Below are 16,212 nucleotides of genomic sequence, written 5' to 3'. Positions count from 1 at the left end.
CTGGATTTTAGTTTTTATCAACACGAGCCACTTTAGTCAAAACATAAATAAACTGTTTTTTGATGTGAAAAATCGTAGTTTTCGGTATATGGCATTTGGTAAGAGTAGTTTCGTAAATGGAACGGAAGTGGCATGGAACGGAAATGTGTTCACAAAGCCAAAGTTGAACACTACAATATTAACTGTTTAATGAATTTCAACAAGACGGGCAATATTTTAACAAAATTTCTGTGTCAAAAATCAGGTCCAAAGCCGGGATTTAATATTTTTTTAAAGTATTTTTAAGATTTTATTGGAGCCGTTTCATTATATAGATAAAAATTTCGTTATGCTCCGGCAACAAATTCTAGCGGCGGGTGCGGAAACTACGTTTGATTCGCGTCCATGAGTGTAGTTGAAAACACAATTTGCGTGTATATTTATGACGCTCGGCATTATTTTAAAGAATTCTACGTTAAACATTGTGTCACAGTTTCGCATTGTAAACGTATTTGCAACGTGAGAGAACACTCGAATATTCTCGTCACCGAGGTTAGATGCTGCACATCTGCGGCTGTGGCACTCGTGATTCCAAATGACTGGTTGGGGTGGGTTGTCTAACGCGTGCCAAGGACTGCTGGGCAAGTGGGAAGTAGGGAGTGCGACGGGACATTACACAACGCTGGTGCTCCCACTGCACAGAGGAATTAGCCAGCGAGTGTCGAGCCCCGATGTGCGGATAGCGGGACGTTGTTTTTTTCGCTGGTTGCGCTCTCCTTTCCCACGGCGCGGCGGGACGAGAAACAATGTTTCGTGCGCACGAGTGTGCAGTTTCGCAGAGTCGCAACATGCGCTCGCTTTTCCACGGCGTGCGAGCCACTCCCTCCGGGTCACTAGGTTTCAAACCGCGTTAAAAAATAAATACCGTTGTTCGTAAATTAAAACTTAACTCACTTACAGGTAGCGGCTTTTTACACGTTATTTATAAATAATAATTTTACTTTATCTCATTATTCTAGCGCAAAAAAAAAACCTTTCTTATATTAAGTTATAACTCCTTTAGAAATAATATCACCCATCAAACGAGCTTTTTATATATAAAATGTTTAATTTAATTATTTCTTCCTCGTGTTATGTTCGTAGTAAATGGTAACTTTGTTGTCTATCAAATTCCCTGCTCAAATTGATTATCTAAAGTTATAAAACAATGTTCTATTGTTTGATGTAAATACGGTATGGTTAATAATATACAGAATTGAAACAGGTGCGTTAGAACACGGTGCGTTTAATACGCGTGAGTTTATATACTTTAATTTTGTCCTTTATTGTGTTTTATGAAATCAAATTATAAATAAAGTCTCACTTTGACTGACACCAGTAAATTCTGTTTTTTTATTGATTGGAAAAATATTTTGTTTATAAGTTTGTTGAAAAAAAAAAAGCAATTTAGGTAACGTTCACTCCAGTTTTCACGTACGATAATTATAATACAACTTCAACTCCGCCTTTGTTCGATACCGTATCGGATATTCGTTGGACAACAGCGTGTTTATCTAACAACTACAAAAGCTTTTGTTTTCCTTTTGGTTTAAATTAAGGCTCAATTATTCTGGGCAAGATATATAGCTATTCGCATGCGATAACAATCATTGCTCACAAGTATTCGCTCGACGTAATACGCATGTTAAAAATTGGGGTGAAGAATTTGTCCACTGATTAGTGTAATAAATGTATTTTCTTTGGTCATGCCCGGCTGAAAAATAAAATAGTTGGTTGTAAACAAAATGAATACTACGAAAAAAATTAATTCTGAAAGCAGAGTAGGCAAGTTTTACAAGCTACAGTGACAGCTAGTTGACTCGTGCATGACTTTGCCCTACGATTTGTAACTAGAAATTAATCAAGCCTACACTAAGAACCACAGTTGGTTTAAGTTGGACTTGGCCCACCTAGAATGTGTTTTTTTTTAATTTTATTTTTAAATACGTTAGCCATAGCTTGCAATACAGCTACTGTCTTACATTTAATAGCTGATTACAGCAAAGAATCCACCTCTGGCCATTTTTTTACTTCACCGTTTGAGGATCGGTAAAATATTTACAGTGATTAATGACATACATTGTTAATAAATGCCAGGATTTTATTCTTATTAGCCATGCACTGTTAGGAAAAAATAAATTTTGATAGCTCAAAATTAATATTGCCACAAGAATTTTTTTAAAATCCAAAACTTACTATGTTTTTGATTCTTTTGTTCAAATTCAGATAAAGGTCCGCTGGGAATCTTCCAATAAATGTAAGTTGTTTTCAAAGTGAGGCGGACTTTGCAGTTTTATGCACGTTTTCTCCCTGTCTGAATTGCGCCTTCTCCGCCAATTAAGTGCCCACATTATCTATTTTAATTCCTCCTTCCATTCAAAAGTTAAAGTATTTAAGTAAAAGAACTCACTCTGCGAAGGTCCAAATGAAAGTAATGAAAATGGTTCGCTAGCATTTTCAAACATACCACGTAAAAAGTAAATTTTTGGTAATTTCCCGCTCATACATATAGTACAAATATTTTCAATGAGACTTTTGTATCTGTTGCGTAAATAAATGCAATGGAAATTTATTGGAGCATTCTCTCGTTGAGTTAATACTTTTTTGAAACTAGTACCACAGAATGATGATTCCTTAAATCTCATTCAGAATTTAAAAAAAAAATAACTTAAAGCCGTAGGAAGGGGGATTTGTGTATATAAATGGATGGTATATAACAATGTAAGGCATTCGTGATCATAAACATGAAAGGGACGTCATAAATACTTCCCACTTTCCCGAACAGAAGGAGGTAAAGGGGGAACAAAATACAGCTAGTGGAAAATACATAAATAGCAGAGAGAAAACATTTTACGGTAAAGCCACACGGGCGTCGTACTTCCTGTTCCTGAAATAATTCAGACGTAGCATTACCAAACATGTGTGAAGGACAGCTCCTACAGTCTGATCCTTCATCCAAGAGAATAGGAGTGCTTATGAATAAAATGTCGAACAACACTCTCATTAGGAATAGAACGAAAAAAAAAAAAAAACAGCTGTTTTCTTTATGTTAAAACTTTTCCTACAAATATTTCCTTATCAAAGAGATACACACATAAATGTTTTTTTTTAATCAAATTTATAGTAGTGACTAATCTTTAATAGATGAAACTATTTTTTTTCTTCTACCTGCGACCTTGTGGGCAAAGTCTACTGGGACTTTCATCAATGACGAGACATGGCGTTTAAAGACGATGTTGGCTGGTGAACTTAATACACCATCACCTCTAAGGTTCTTCGTGCCTGCAGTGAGTGTCATCTCTGATTCACGTTTTTATGTATATTATATATTTTTTTAAGAATTTTTCCGACGTCACATTGAAAGTGTTTTTGAATCTGACGGATATTTTCATAGAAATATCAATCCGAATTTCTGCTTGCACTATGTTGCAAAGCTCCAAAAAACTGCATATTTGCATAGATTTTTTTAAATGAGTACTGAAGTAATTGAAGAATATATATCCCTACTGTAAAAAAGCTGAGTTCGAAAGAGAAAAATGCTAATTTTTTCAAAGCTTTCCATTAAATTTTTGACGAGTAAACTTATCCTCAATTCGAACGCGTACACTATATATATATATATATATATATATATATATATTTATATATATATATTAAATAAATTACTAATCATTCAAAGCAGTTCAAATACATAAAATACAAACGTTTTAGCTGTATATATTTCTCTACAGAGTTTGGTGCTGGTTAGCCTAGGGTTCCGGGTTCGATTCTCTGTCTGGAAAATTTCCTTCACGGCTTCAGGATTGTTGGTTGTGTAGACATTCTGGGAAAGGCAATGGCAAATTGCAGAATCTGAAATGGCTATGACGCTGTGAGTTCCATGGTTTCAAATCTCTACGTTGGCACGACTGAAAAAAATCTGTAAGGCTACAAGAACTGAGGATAAGTGACGAAATGTTTTCAATAAAAAAATAATATTTATTAACAAAAATTAGGTTTATACTGCTCCCCCCCACCTATAAAACAGTCTTTGAGTACTGAGGCGCACAAATTTATTATCGAGCAGTTTTATTGTTGTCTATATAATTATGTATATCCAACACGTCTATTTAAACCAACTGACAGATAACAAAATAATTTATTCCTGAGATGCTTAATTTTATTATTTGCATGCGAGAATAACCCTGCTGTCCGTGAAGTTTCGGGAAAACATATTCCTTTCTTTAACCTTGGCAGTGTACGGCTCAAACAAGATGCTCCCTAGGATTAAAGCAATTTTAATAATTACGGTGCTACAGATTTTACGGGCGATTTCCATCTCCGCTTCGCGTCTTCTGCACGTTGACTCCCACCTTGAACTTTGTATACAGGGAAGCTGGGAGGCGACATCTGCGCACCCAAGGGCGAATTAAACATCTCACTTTCTCATCCCCTCCTCGATGTGTCCACGGCGATAGTGCGTTCTGGGGGCTTCGGCACTTTTCTGTCTCTGGGCGGTCATAGAGTCTAGGCCCTTAAACAACTTGTCTATACGTCCACGAGGCGTCCTTAGTGCTGGAGCGTTCTGGGGGGTCGTTATTTTATATCTCTGGGTGGTCATAGAGTCAGGGCTCTTGGAGGACTGGACTAAAAGATCCACGAGGTGTCTTTGGTGATGGAGCGTCCTGGGACGTCGCTCTTTTCTATCTTTAGGCGGTCATAGAGTCGGGGCTGTTGAAGAACTAGACTATAAGATCCACGAGGCGTCCTTGGCGAGGGAGCGTTCTGAGGGTCGCTCTTTTCTATCTATGGGCCGTCATAGAGTGTAAAATAATTTTTGGACAGCGAATAGGCATTTTGTTCTCATAACCTTTAAGAGTTTGCTACTTTTTAATATGAATTAATAATAAACCACTATGGACTGTAGGCGAAGTAAGCTTACTGCGTAAAACTGAGTATTTTTAAATTTGATAAAGATTTACTTTAAAAGATTCATTAAATACTAATTTCAATGTTAGATTTTTTGTAGATTTAGGAAATTACCACAAATTAAAAGTTATTATGGTGTTCTGAGCGCTTAAATATGTAGGTCTCTCTGTACTTATAATTTCCCCTACTCTTAAGGGGCCTGATTTTGAAACCATCACTTAAAAAATTCTAGGTTGTGCCTATAGGTGTTACAAGAACAAACTTAATTAGGTAATTTTTTTTATCTTCTTTCTTTTAAAATACTGGATCTTTTAAAGAAATGCAAGGCATGTTAAACTCAACTGAACTTTCAGGAAGAGCTGTGGAAATTAACTTGCGCCCATGAGATTTGAACTCGTTTACTCACGATCACGAAAAGTAGGATATATGTACCATGGATTCTTGGCCAGGAGTTTTAAAATTTTTGCAAACATTTCTGTTCACAATGGTAAATTTTTGAACTATATTTTTATAGTGTAGTGTTAGGCCGATTTTAAGCTTTGGCACGTCGATTTTTATGACATTTATGAAGTATACTTGTTTAGGTGCGCTATAAAATAATATCGTGAATTTTTACGATGCGCACACACCGTGAATCAAAATTTGACAGGATGAAAAAAGGCTACATACAAATAAAAATCATGTATGTGCTTTTAAATAATATGCTTTAGTGTATTATGTTGAATACTGGTCCATTTAATTAAATATATTTATTAACTCTGAAGATTTGTAATAGGATTTGTGTTTATAAACCTTTTCAATTGTATTTATGTTACTCAATTTATGTTCCCGTATGTATGGTTTATTGGCATTATATGTGATAAATTATTACATTATTATTTAATAAATTATTCAAATTAATAAGCGAGATTAAACATTTAGCATATTTATTGATTAAAATACTCTTTTATTTTACTAAACTAAAAAATTAATTTTGTATGTGTGTTTATATTAATATGGAAAACTGAGTATTTATTTCAAATATTTTAATTTGACTTAATAAATACTTAAAAGTCCTTATTTTGTAATATCAATCCAGACATTTTATTATTTAATTTATATTAATTAATTGTATGCAAAATTAAAGTTAGTTTTTTTATTACACCAAGTAAGTATAACTTCTAACGCGCGTACAAAATAACACGTACACTTTTTTAAGTTTTGTTTTTGAAGACTTTTATTATAATATTCAAATTAATTGTAAAAGGAAATGTGATTTTTGAAAAAGTTTAGCTTAAAGATTGAATTTTGTACCTTGAAAGTCAAACGAGTCATGTCTAAATTAGGCGATTTTTGAATTCGCAATTAGGTCTTAAAAAATTTCGTTTTCTATCAAGCTATAAAAATAATACTCAATGAGAATTTTTTTTCCAAAGCTTTTAGTGGATGTTGAGAGAGCCTAAGCCTAAAGCTTTAATTCAGTCAGACAAACGCCAAGTCATTTGGCTGTTGAAAACATTCCCTATTTGGAATAGATTAATAATACGCTCCTTTACCGGCCAAGCATAGTTATATACTGGTTAATGAAAATAAACCAGTATCATTGAAAAAACACTTATTTTGCTCTCTTGTTAAGTTCCTTAATTATAATTTTGGCTCGTTTGGTTATGAGGTACAAAGTTGTTTCGCTATGATTACGTTTACATTAAAATAAAAGAAAACGATAATGACCGTTTTCTTTTACGATACGAATTCTGATACTGACTGGTCAAGAAAACATGCCAATTGTTTCCAGGCAACGTAGCTAATTTGAAGTCCTTTGCCATTTACCTATATTCTGTATTAGGTTTGGACGAAAATTGGCAAGGCTAAATATTCACTGACATCATGATCAGTTTCCTAACATGTCCGAAATTCGCAGCTCGCTCGTTCAACTTCGCGGTCATAATAAAGAACACCATCTTGCAAAAAAAAAATATTTTTCATGACTTAAGAGTATTTTAATAAAGCTGACCTAACCCAACCAAGCAACGATCATTTAGAAGTGCGGAAAATTATCCTACTGGAAAATAAAAATAAATAATTTTCGTGACAATTTTATTCATGTAATAAACATAACTTAACTTTTTCTTTAACAACAGCAACCAAAAAATAATAACGTAGAAGTAAACACGTGGATTTTCAGACATTTAGTCATACCTGAATAACTCTTAATACCGATTTTTAGTATTAAAAAAATAATACCCGTTTTAATTTCCAGTAAATATTTTGTAGTGGCTTGGAAACATATTATTGTTTTTATTTCCTTTTTTACGTGTGAATATTGAGTTTAAGGTGTTTTTTCTTCCATTTCAACGATACAGCTTGATTTTTATTACTTACTTATTAATTACTAAGGACCGGAAAAATTGGTGCATTCATCTATCGATATACTAGAATGCAAATAAGCTTACCTTTTTTCGACTTCGCTTATTAGACCACAGTTTATTCGAAGGACTATGAGCCGATGAAAAAAACCCCAAAAAAATAAATATCGAATCAAAAGCATCGCAGTTAACATGTGTCACGATTCAGTATCCAATGAGGAAGTGTAATATGCTCGAGTCCATAAAATATCGTGGAGTCTATTATAGAGGTCATTGAAACAGCGATTTTTTCCCGTACCAATTGACCTATTACTTGCCTAAACTGTAGAACAGTTTCTTTGTGCGATTTAATAAAATACTATTAAATTTATCAAATACAAACCCATACGTAGGTAGCAACACATTTCGTCTATTTCCTGTTCAATAACAGAACGAAATACTTTAATAACCTACCCGTAAATTTTTACAGTACATAATAGAAGCATCGGGTGATTTCACAATCCTACCTGTGTGTAATCTCCATAAACGTTCATGGAAATGGTAAATTATGAGAATTCCTCTCTCTTTTCCCCCACAAATAATTATGTGATCAAGAACTTCTGTTATGATATTGGTTGAACAAGGGTACGGAACAATTATCCATTAGCTTGTGTTTAATAGCATTCTTACCATGTTTATGTCATTCTTAAGAATCCTGTTATGCAAGTGGTAAAACCCAGAAAGACCGATCTCCTTAAAAAGCAATTTTACGATCTTTAAAAGCAATTATTCAAATCATAAAGTCATTTGCTTAGCACGTTCACGTTTATGATGCCGTGTAGTTGTAATGTTGAGTAATCTTCAAGAAGAAAATGCGTAAGTGAAAATATTTTTCTAGTCAGAGCGAGAGTGAAAAAATAAGTGCATGGGAGAGCGTTCTTTTGCTGGAATCTCCAATATATAATTTTTATTAATTTACATATCACACGGATAAAGTAATGCATAAAACTTTTAAGTGATTTCAAAAGCAAGCATTAAAATTTTTATTCGTTAAAATATTGATATTTTTTATTCTTATGACGTAGTTGAGTAAACAAGTACCAAAATACTTTTATGTGGGAGATCTCTAAGCTTATCTAGTACCTACATAATATTATCAAACATAGAATAAAAGTTCTTTCATAATACATTTTTAAATAATTTGGTTCTATGCTTAAAACACATTTATATCTTTTAAGACAAACTACTTCACTTAAACATTACAAAAGTGATCATTTTTATAGTGAAGGGATTGACCATTCCGTTTCCTATAAACATTTTATTTTTTTTAGAATTTTCTGCTTTTCTTCAGGTGAAATTTTTCGTCCAATAATATTACGTGGCAATTTACTGTATATGTTACTGAAATTTAGGTTTTAATGTTAAAAACGCAGTCTTAATCATATTTTACGATAAAAATTAACATTAATGTTATGAATAGTAGTTAGTTTTCTTCGAAAAATAAAATAATAACTAAAGTATTTGAATTGGGTAGTTAAAAGCTTTTATTTTAATGAATTGAACTAGGATGTGCATTCACATGTTAAGCGAACTGTTTGTATTTATTTCAAATTAATAAAGGAAGTGGTGTAAATGTTTAAAGTTCTATAATTAAAATCTGCTAAATTAAAAATTAATTGAATATTGATTCTATTACTCACTTCGAAGAAGTAACGACACGTCATTTTTTTTCTCCCTTGGCGTCAAGTCCAGGCTGGACAGAAACACTAGCTCATTATCATCTTCGAGTGACGCAGCGTTGTTGAAAGAATGCGTCTTAGCACTCTGGTGGATAGCCTTGGCGCAGATCTGAAATATCGATAGAAAAAAATAATAATATTTAATTGCTGCGATGCGTCGACGGGTTAAATATCCATTCTTCCAAGGCTGGAAGGTCATTCTTCAAAACTGCGATTAAATATTATGATTGGAGTCTGCAAATCACTCACCACTTGTTATGCCTGGAATGCAAATAGATGAGCAAACACACCTTAAATTTAATAGCAAACACTTTTTATTCCTGGCGTGCTTGGAGCTAGCAAAGAAATAAGTCACACGCGATACTGCTGGTACCTTCATAATGTAACTGATCATTTTGTGATTACTAACAGAATAACGCGTTCCACTTGTTTGCATGATATTCAGGATTATTTGTAAGATATGTTTATAGATACTACAATAGCACATCCCACTCATGTTCGTAACACGATTGTCATATTATGCAATAGGCTAAGTTTAAATTAATATAGGCAAAACAAGGCCGAAATTGTGTTGAAACTCATTTGTTTGGTAATTTTCAAATAATTTTTGATTTTTAAAAGCGTCGGGGGACCGCTAAGTTACCAAAATAACAATTTAAAACAAGCGATTTTCAAACAGATAATTAGGTAACATAACAACCATAAAAAAAACTTTAAGTAGGTGTCAATACAAAATATTTAGGCCGACGGCGACGTCTGTAATGAGTAATAAATTTAATAGGAAAAATTGTGATTTCTAATTGGCCTAACATATTAGTAGATTAGAGTAATATTTGTCTACATACCAATACACGTACTTATTTCAGCAATAATAGTTCAGCTCGGTTGGTAATCCTGCTATCGGAGCGCGGCGAGAAGGTGCCGTCTGCTATATACAAGCGGTGGGCGTGGCTCAGCGAACTGCGCGACGTGACGTCACCGTGTGAGCGATCAGAACATCGGCAGGCGCCTGAGGGAAGACGTCATTTGACGATTGTGTCGTAGTCCGCGAGGTTTTTTTTTTTTTTTAGTGTTTTAAGTTCCTGTTGAGTGTCTTAGGCTTGGCCTTTTTTTTTGGTAGATTTCTTACCTCCCTGTTTTTTTATTTAGTAGCCCCCCCCCCCCCCCCCACAAAGTGTCTTTGGTATCATTATAAATTTAATAAACACATATTATTCTGGCTTTTTTTTACAGATGTCAATCGTTTTTTTTTATAAATAATTTATTTTAAGAGGGTGGCAATCGGTGTAGCAGTTTTGTAGCGGTCAGACGACACCCTCTGGAGCTGTGCGTACTGACGGAGTGTTGTGTCCTGCCCCCTTCCCGACAGAGGTGCGCGCTGCTGCTGGCCACGGTGGCCGTGGTGCGGTGCGGGCCGCAGTCCGGCCCGAACAACCAGTACCTGCCGCCCGACCAGCAGGGCTACACCTACGACCGCCCCAGCGTGCCGTTCCCGCCGCCGCCGCAGCCTCCCAGCCCGCCGCAGCAGCAGCCCAGCTACCCTTCGCCGCAGCCACCCAGCTACCCTTCTCCGCAGCCGCCGCCACCGCCTCCGCCGCCGCCGCCGCAGCAGCAGCCCAGCTACCCTTCACCGCAGCCGCCGCCACCGCAGCCGCCCACCGGCTACCCCTCCGGCCCTCCCCAGCCGCCCCCCAAGACCCCCGGCTACCCCTCCGATGTGAGTACCGCAGACCGTCGACACAGTCTACACACGACACTCATTTGTTTCCTTTTACTGCCATTGCCACATTTCTGGGAAATTATCACAATAGCTCTATTTACATTTTACGTTTCCTTACAAATGTTGTCACTACGTAGGAACTTAAGGAGCGATTACCAGTGGCGTAGCCAGGATTTGTGTATGGGGGGTGTTAAGAAGCGTGGCCCCCCGTATTAAAGCGGGGGGTCCGGAGGTCCTCCCCCGGAAAAATTTGGTTTTTAAGGTGTAAAATAGTGCTATTTTAGCAGTTTTCGGTACTTAAATTTAAATATTGTAATGGTAAAAATTGTATTAATTTTTAATATGATATTTGTTTGAGTGACGAATAAGAAATTTAATTAAAGATTTGGTGCTAAGGCCCCCCCCCCCCCCTGGATACGCCCCTGGCGCTTACACGGGTAGAGTATACTGGATACCATCTAGGGCAAGTAATGAATCGATTACACCGGTAAAGTAAACGGGATAGCATCTAGGGTAAGTAATGAATCGATTACACTGAAAGAGTAAACGGATAGCAAATAGGTCAAGTAATGAATCAATATTACACGGGTAGAGTAAATGGGAGTGTATCTGGGGCAATAATGAATCGATTACACGGGAAGAGTAAACAGATAGCAAATAGGACAAGTATTAAATCGATTACACGGGTAAAGTAAACTGAATATCATCTAGGGCAAGTAATAAATCGATTACACGGGTAGAGTAAATCGCTAGCAACTAGGACAAGTAACAGGACCGATTACTCTACCCGTGTAAACGTTCCTTTACTAAGCGTTACAAATCGAGCCAAAAAATTCATGCAAGTGTTCATGAATACGATCACTTTTGTGATATTCCACAGATCACAAATAAAGTATGTGTAAGAATGTGGTCGCAGAACTAGCGGTCAAACAAAAAATGCAAAAGAGTGATCGTGAGTGATTATCAAAAATATTTTATATAATACTAATGACGAAAAATTTAAATAATTAACATGATGTGTAAAACCGTAAGTTAAAGACGTTCGGGACACACACATGTTTAATTGTATTATATTTATTTATAACTTAAACTAGTAATTTTTTTCTAAATCTAGCTTTATAAAAGCTTAAAATACATTAAAAGAATTCTTCTGAAATGTATCAATATTAGCTGCAGATAGTTTTGTAACGAAGGTAAACAATAAATTTAAAAAGTACACATTTCATTTTCCTTTTTTTTTTTTTTTTAACTTCAATGAGAAATAACGACCTGCGCTCAGTATGTACCAATTACAGAATAATTGTTACGGGATTATTATGTCACAATTAAATTTTTAGAGTTATTTATAAAAAAATTAACTAATCGAACTAGAATGATTCTGTGTACTTAAACAAAGCCTCACTTAAGAGTAGAAAAAGTCAGCTGAGATTTGTTTTGTGCATTAAATATCTACAGTTTTGTGTAATAGTGGTTCTACAGTTTTATCAGTTTTTAGAAACAAAACGTCTTGTAAAAATAACATTCCTCTCTGTGTAGTGTGTGTATAACTACCCTATAAACTTTTCTCCCTCTTAAACCAATTTACACTGGAAATTTTTTTTTGTGAATGGAACAGAAATATTTATGTAAAATTACAGATAATTGTCAACTCTTACAACTACTTGAAAATAACTGTATCGCTACAAAATATTTTTCTTTTCAATACTGGGTTCGGATTCTTACACGGGCATTTATGTTGAGTATTGTCCCAGTACTTACAATTGTTTAAAGTTATTTGTAAACCGTTTCCTTAATAGCTTTCCAGTTTTAAATGCCCACATATCAAACATGATACCTACAACAAAATAAAGTCAAATTATTGAATATGATAATCTATTCCAATGTTTAAAAAAATCATGCTTGAATAAAAAATCAATCAAAACATAAAATTATGCGCCAATGTTCCTAATTAATCATCAGTATTATCTCGAAAATATAATTTTATATATATGCAAAAATAATCATACCCATATGTTGTACAAAGTTAAAATATCTTTGTTGAGTACCTATTACAAAATATTTCTTGGCAACTGGTTTACAAAGAAATATTTTGTATGATTACAGAAAAAAATTTTTTTTTGTGGAGTTTAAATGGAAAATGTCTGTAAGACATGTATGTTGTTGAACTTCATAAGAACCCCAGCTCTTATTGCGGGATGCAGAAATTATGGTTATCATGCCGGCAAATGCTTTAGAATTTCGAGAGAAAAAATTTAATTTATAGTGATTTTTTTCCTTCCCTCTCAGTATCAAATTTTATGTTTTGGTACTACTTTGTTTGTTCTTCTGGTCCATAAAGTATTGCCATCTCGTGTTTCATCGGCATCGAGATTCTCTGCAATGTACGAATATTTTAGGGATCTTTTTCGACATGGAAGTGGTTGGGAACCAACATGCTGAGTAAGACAAAGAGGGAAAAAAAACTCTTCTGGTTGTTTGACGCGTTTATGAATCAATATCCCTTACAACACATGCATTTCATAAATTTAAAGCTATGTCCGTAACATATTAAAAAAAAATTATATTTGACACTAATGTATCCATTCAGCCGACATCTGTAGTGCACTGTGTTTGATGGCTAACTTAGCTGCAAAAGTACCTGAGTTAATGAGTTTCACATGATGTAAATAATAACAAAGAACATCGGGGGCTTAAATGCATTTAACATCTGCGTCTAAAAAAAAAAAATCGGAAAACTTATCCTCAAATATGGCCATCGAAAACGCAAACCAAAACGCTAGAAAGTTAGGAATAGAACAATACATACGTTACGTAATTACGTCTTGCGTGATTTATAAATCGGTAACCTAAAATCGGCGCAATTGTTGAACATTTTGCGTCTTGCGTTTCTTGCCTAGTTTATACTTAAACATGGCCCAAGTGGTGGGTAAGTTTACATAACCTCAACCTCGTGCCGGTTGCGTCCGCCAATACACGCACTTTTATGATAGAACCCGCTGGTAAATAAGTCGTTTGATGCTGTTGTCACGATGTTATTTTATTTTATTTTTATGTTTCACTGCGCAGCTTGGCATGATTGCCTGCAGTTCTCTTCGAGCGTACCCTTCCCCCGCGTCAAAAACCAACCCGGCCTCGTTCTTTGCGAAAGGTCAGACCCCGTTTCCCGCGCCGCGGCCATGTTGGGCAACACACTCCGCCGGAGATTGCCGGAGATCGCCGAGCCGCCAGTCGCTGGGATGCAGCCGAGCCCATCTTGGGAGAGGGAGGGAGGGAGAAAGAGAGAGAGAGAGAGACGGAGAGATAATAACAACGAACTCTCCGAGTCGATTCATCTGTTCGACTCGCAGCGCCGTCGACAACTGCCTCCTGACACCCGCCGCGTTCTAACGACCCGGTGAGCGGTCGTCCGGGCGGGGTCGACAGACAGCGAGTACTTAAATGGCTCCCCCTCCCCTTCTTCGGCCGTCGGGGTTGTGATAGGCCCGGTTTGTCAGGTGAGGGTCGTCACGAAGAAGACTGTAGAGATGAACTGAGAAAAAAAGGAGAACCTTCACAATAGCACATTTGTTTCTTCTAGCGATGGACGCTGAGATAAAAGTACCGATAGAGACTAGTGGCGGTATTATCGGGATGGTGGGCACATTTCGGCAACCGGGTTTGAAGACTCCTGCCGACAATTTTATTACCGAACGAACTGGCTAATAAACCGCGCCTTCGTTCGTTGCAACTTTAGGATGTTGATATTGTACCATTTTAAGAAATGTTTGTGGATGATTCCAAACGTTTTAACTGAAGAAAATGACCAAATAAATTAGCACATGTATAAAATATTTTATTCAAAACATAACCGTAAAAGATAAAAAATTTGGAAAGTGGAAATATTTAAGCTTGTTGAATTTTTATATATATTAAATATGCTGAATTTATAACTCCCGTTTTAGTTTCTCAGGGGACATATTTAAAATCGGTTAAATCACACGTCTCTTTTTCATTTTATGAGGTAGCCTGTTTTAAAATTGGTAAAATACGTGGCAATTTAATTTTAATTTAGATTATTTCAATTTTCACAATTACATTTTCATCTGGTTCTGTGAACAGATACCGACATTTGAGATTTCAAAAATTAATGAACTTGAAATGGGAACTCACCTTATGTTGGTTTGGTTGTGAAAAAGAATGAAAATTTATCGTTACACATCTCCGGCTTCCATCATCGTAGTGAGATAAAATAAACGCCAGTTTTTTTAGTCTCATCATAAGATTTAAACACAATAGCTTTTATGAAAATCAGTCCTGTAGCCTTTAAGTCATGCTCGAACAAACAAACAAAACAGACCAACAGACAGTTACAGTTTTATAATAGTGTAGATAGATTGAGGCGGCACAGTGGCATCTGACTGGACTCCCGGATTCGCTTCCCGGCCGGCTAATCTGGTTTTGGTTTTCTATGGTTTCGGAAATCTTCACACGCCAAACATTGGATAGTTTCTTCTTACAGCTTTCGGCCAATTCTAGCCTTAATATTCCTGCTCCGTACCAAATTTAACATTTACATCTCTAGAACCTCGCTATCAACGAGATCCTCTTAAAATATAATAGCAAGTTGTAAATTGTTCAGTTTAGCGTGTTTAGAGTCTTCGAAACCTTAAAAGAAACCTCAATTATTTTCCACTATTTCGCGTTTGGAAATTTTTTTTTTGTTATATTATTGATTCCTTCGTGTTTAAATTAACCAAACTGCAATGTGGCTTCTATAGTCGTCTCATAAAGCTACACTTGGTAGCTTCTTTTCCTGACAGTCCAGATGAGAGAAAACTTCATCGGATGTGTGGCGGTCATTGCAAGTATCTCCTAGCACCAAAGTGTTTGTAGTCACATACCAGGAATATATTCATTTATATGTATTACGTTTGCAAAGCCGACTAGTATTAGGCACTTCCCTATCATCTAGTCTAAACACATTATAAATGATATTAAGGCATGGGACCTCCAGTACCACAGTGGTTTCAGAATTATTTCGGCCCCGGCTAAGTGATCTTAAATGAACAAGCATGCTACGGGATATATTATGACAAAGTCAATACAAAAATATAAAAACAGTTTCAAGTTATATATTTATTTTTTAACTAGCGTAGTTTCTAATTATTAATAATACCAATATTTTCTCATGTTTGTCAAATTATTATTAATACAAATATATTTGCATTATTTTGAAAATAATGCTAGACGATAAAGCTACAAGCAATTAAAGCACTATAATAAAGTCATAGGCCTACACTTTTGCATATTGAAATGTATATTGGTTTATCTTCAGTTTAGAGTTTATTTGATGACGAACGTTGAAGTAATAGCATTTTGATATTTTATTATTTATCTTCTAAACAAAAATTTAATATATATTTTTAACCAGTTTTGCCAAATAAATAAATAATAAGCTTCAGTTATTATAACATTATAATAATCAGACGGTCACTTTTTACAAGAGTCTGCAGTGTTGCGAGAA

At 35.4% G+C, this 16,212-nt stretch overlaps 1 protein-coding gene across 1 annotated transcript in view; it reads left to right on the top strand.

Moving 5' to 3' along the window:
* The window catches only part of LOC134535028 (nematocyst expressed protein 4-like), a 50,193-nt gene that overhangs the window by 13,424 nt on the left and 20,557 nt on the right, over positions 1 to 16,212 (top strand). Inside the window, exon 2 of the mRNA XM_063373863.1 lies at positions 10,359 to 10,706. Coding sequence (XP_063229933.1) covers positions 10,359 to 10,706 — 348 coding nt within the window. The remainder of the gene's footprint in view (positions 1 to 10,358; positions 10,707 to 16,212) is intronic.

The sequence above is a fragment of the Bacillus rossius genome, chromosome 1 (assembly GCF_032445375.1).
Source record: "Bacillus rossius redtenbacheri isolate Brsri chromosome 1, Brsri_v3, whole genome shotgun sequence".
In the NCBI taxonomy this organism is placed as follows: domain Eukaryota; kingdom Metazoa; phylum Arthropoda; class Insecta; order Phasmatodea; family Bacillidae; genus Bacillus; species Bacillus rossius.
Note: the sequence above shows the minus strand (reverse complement) of the source record. Positions and strands in the feature narration are given on the sequence as shown.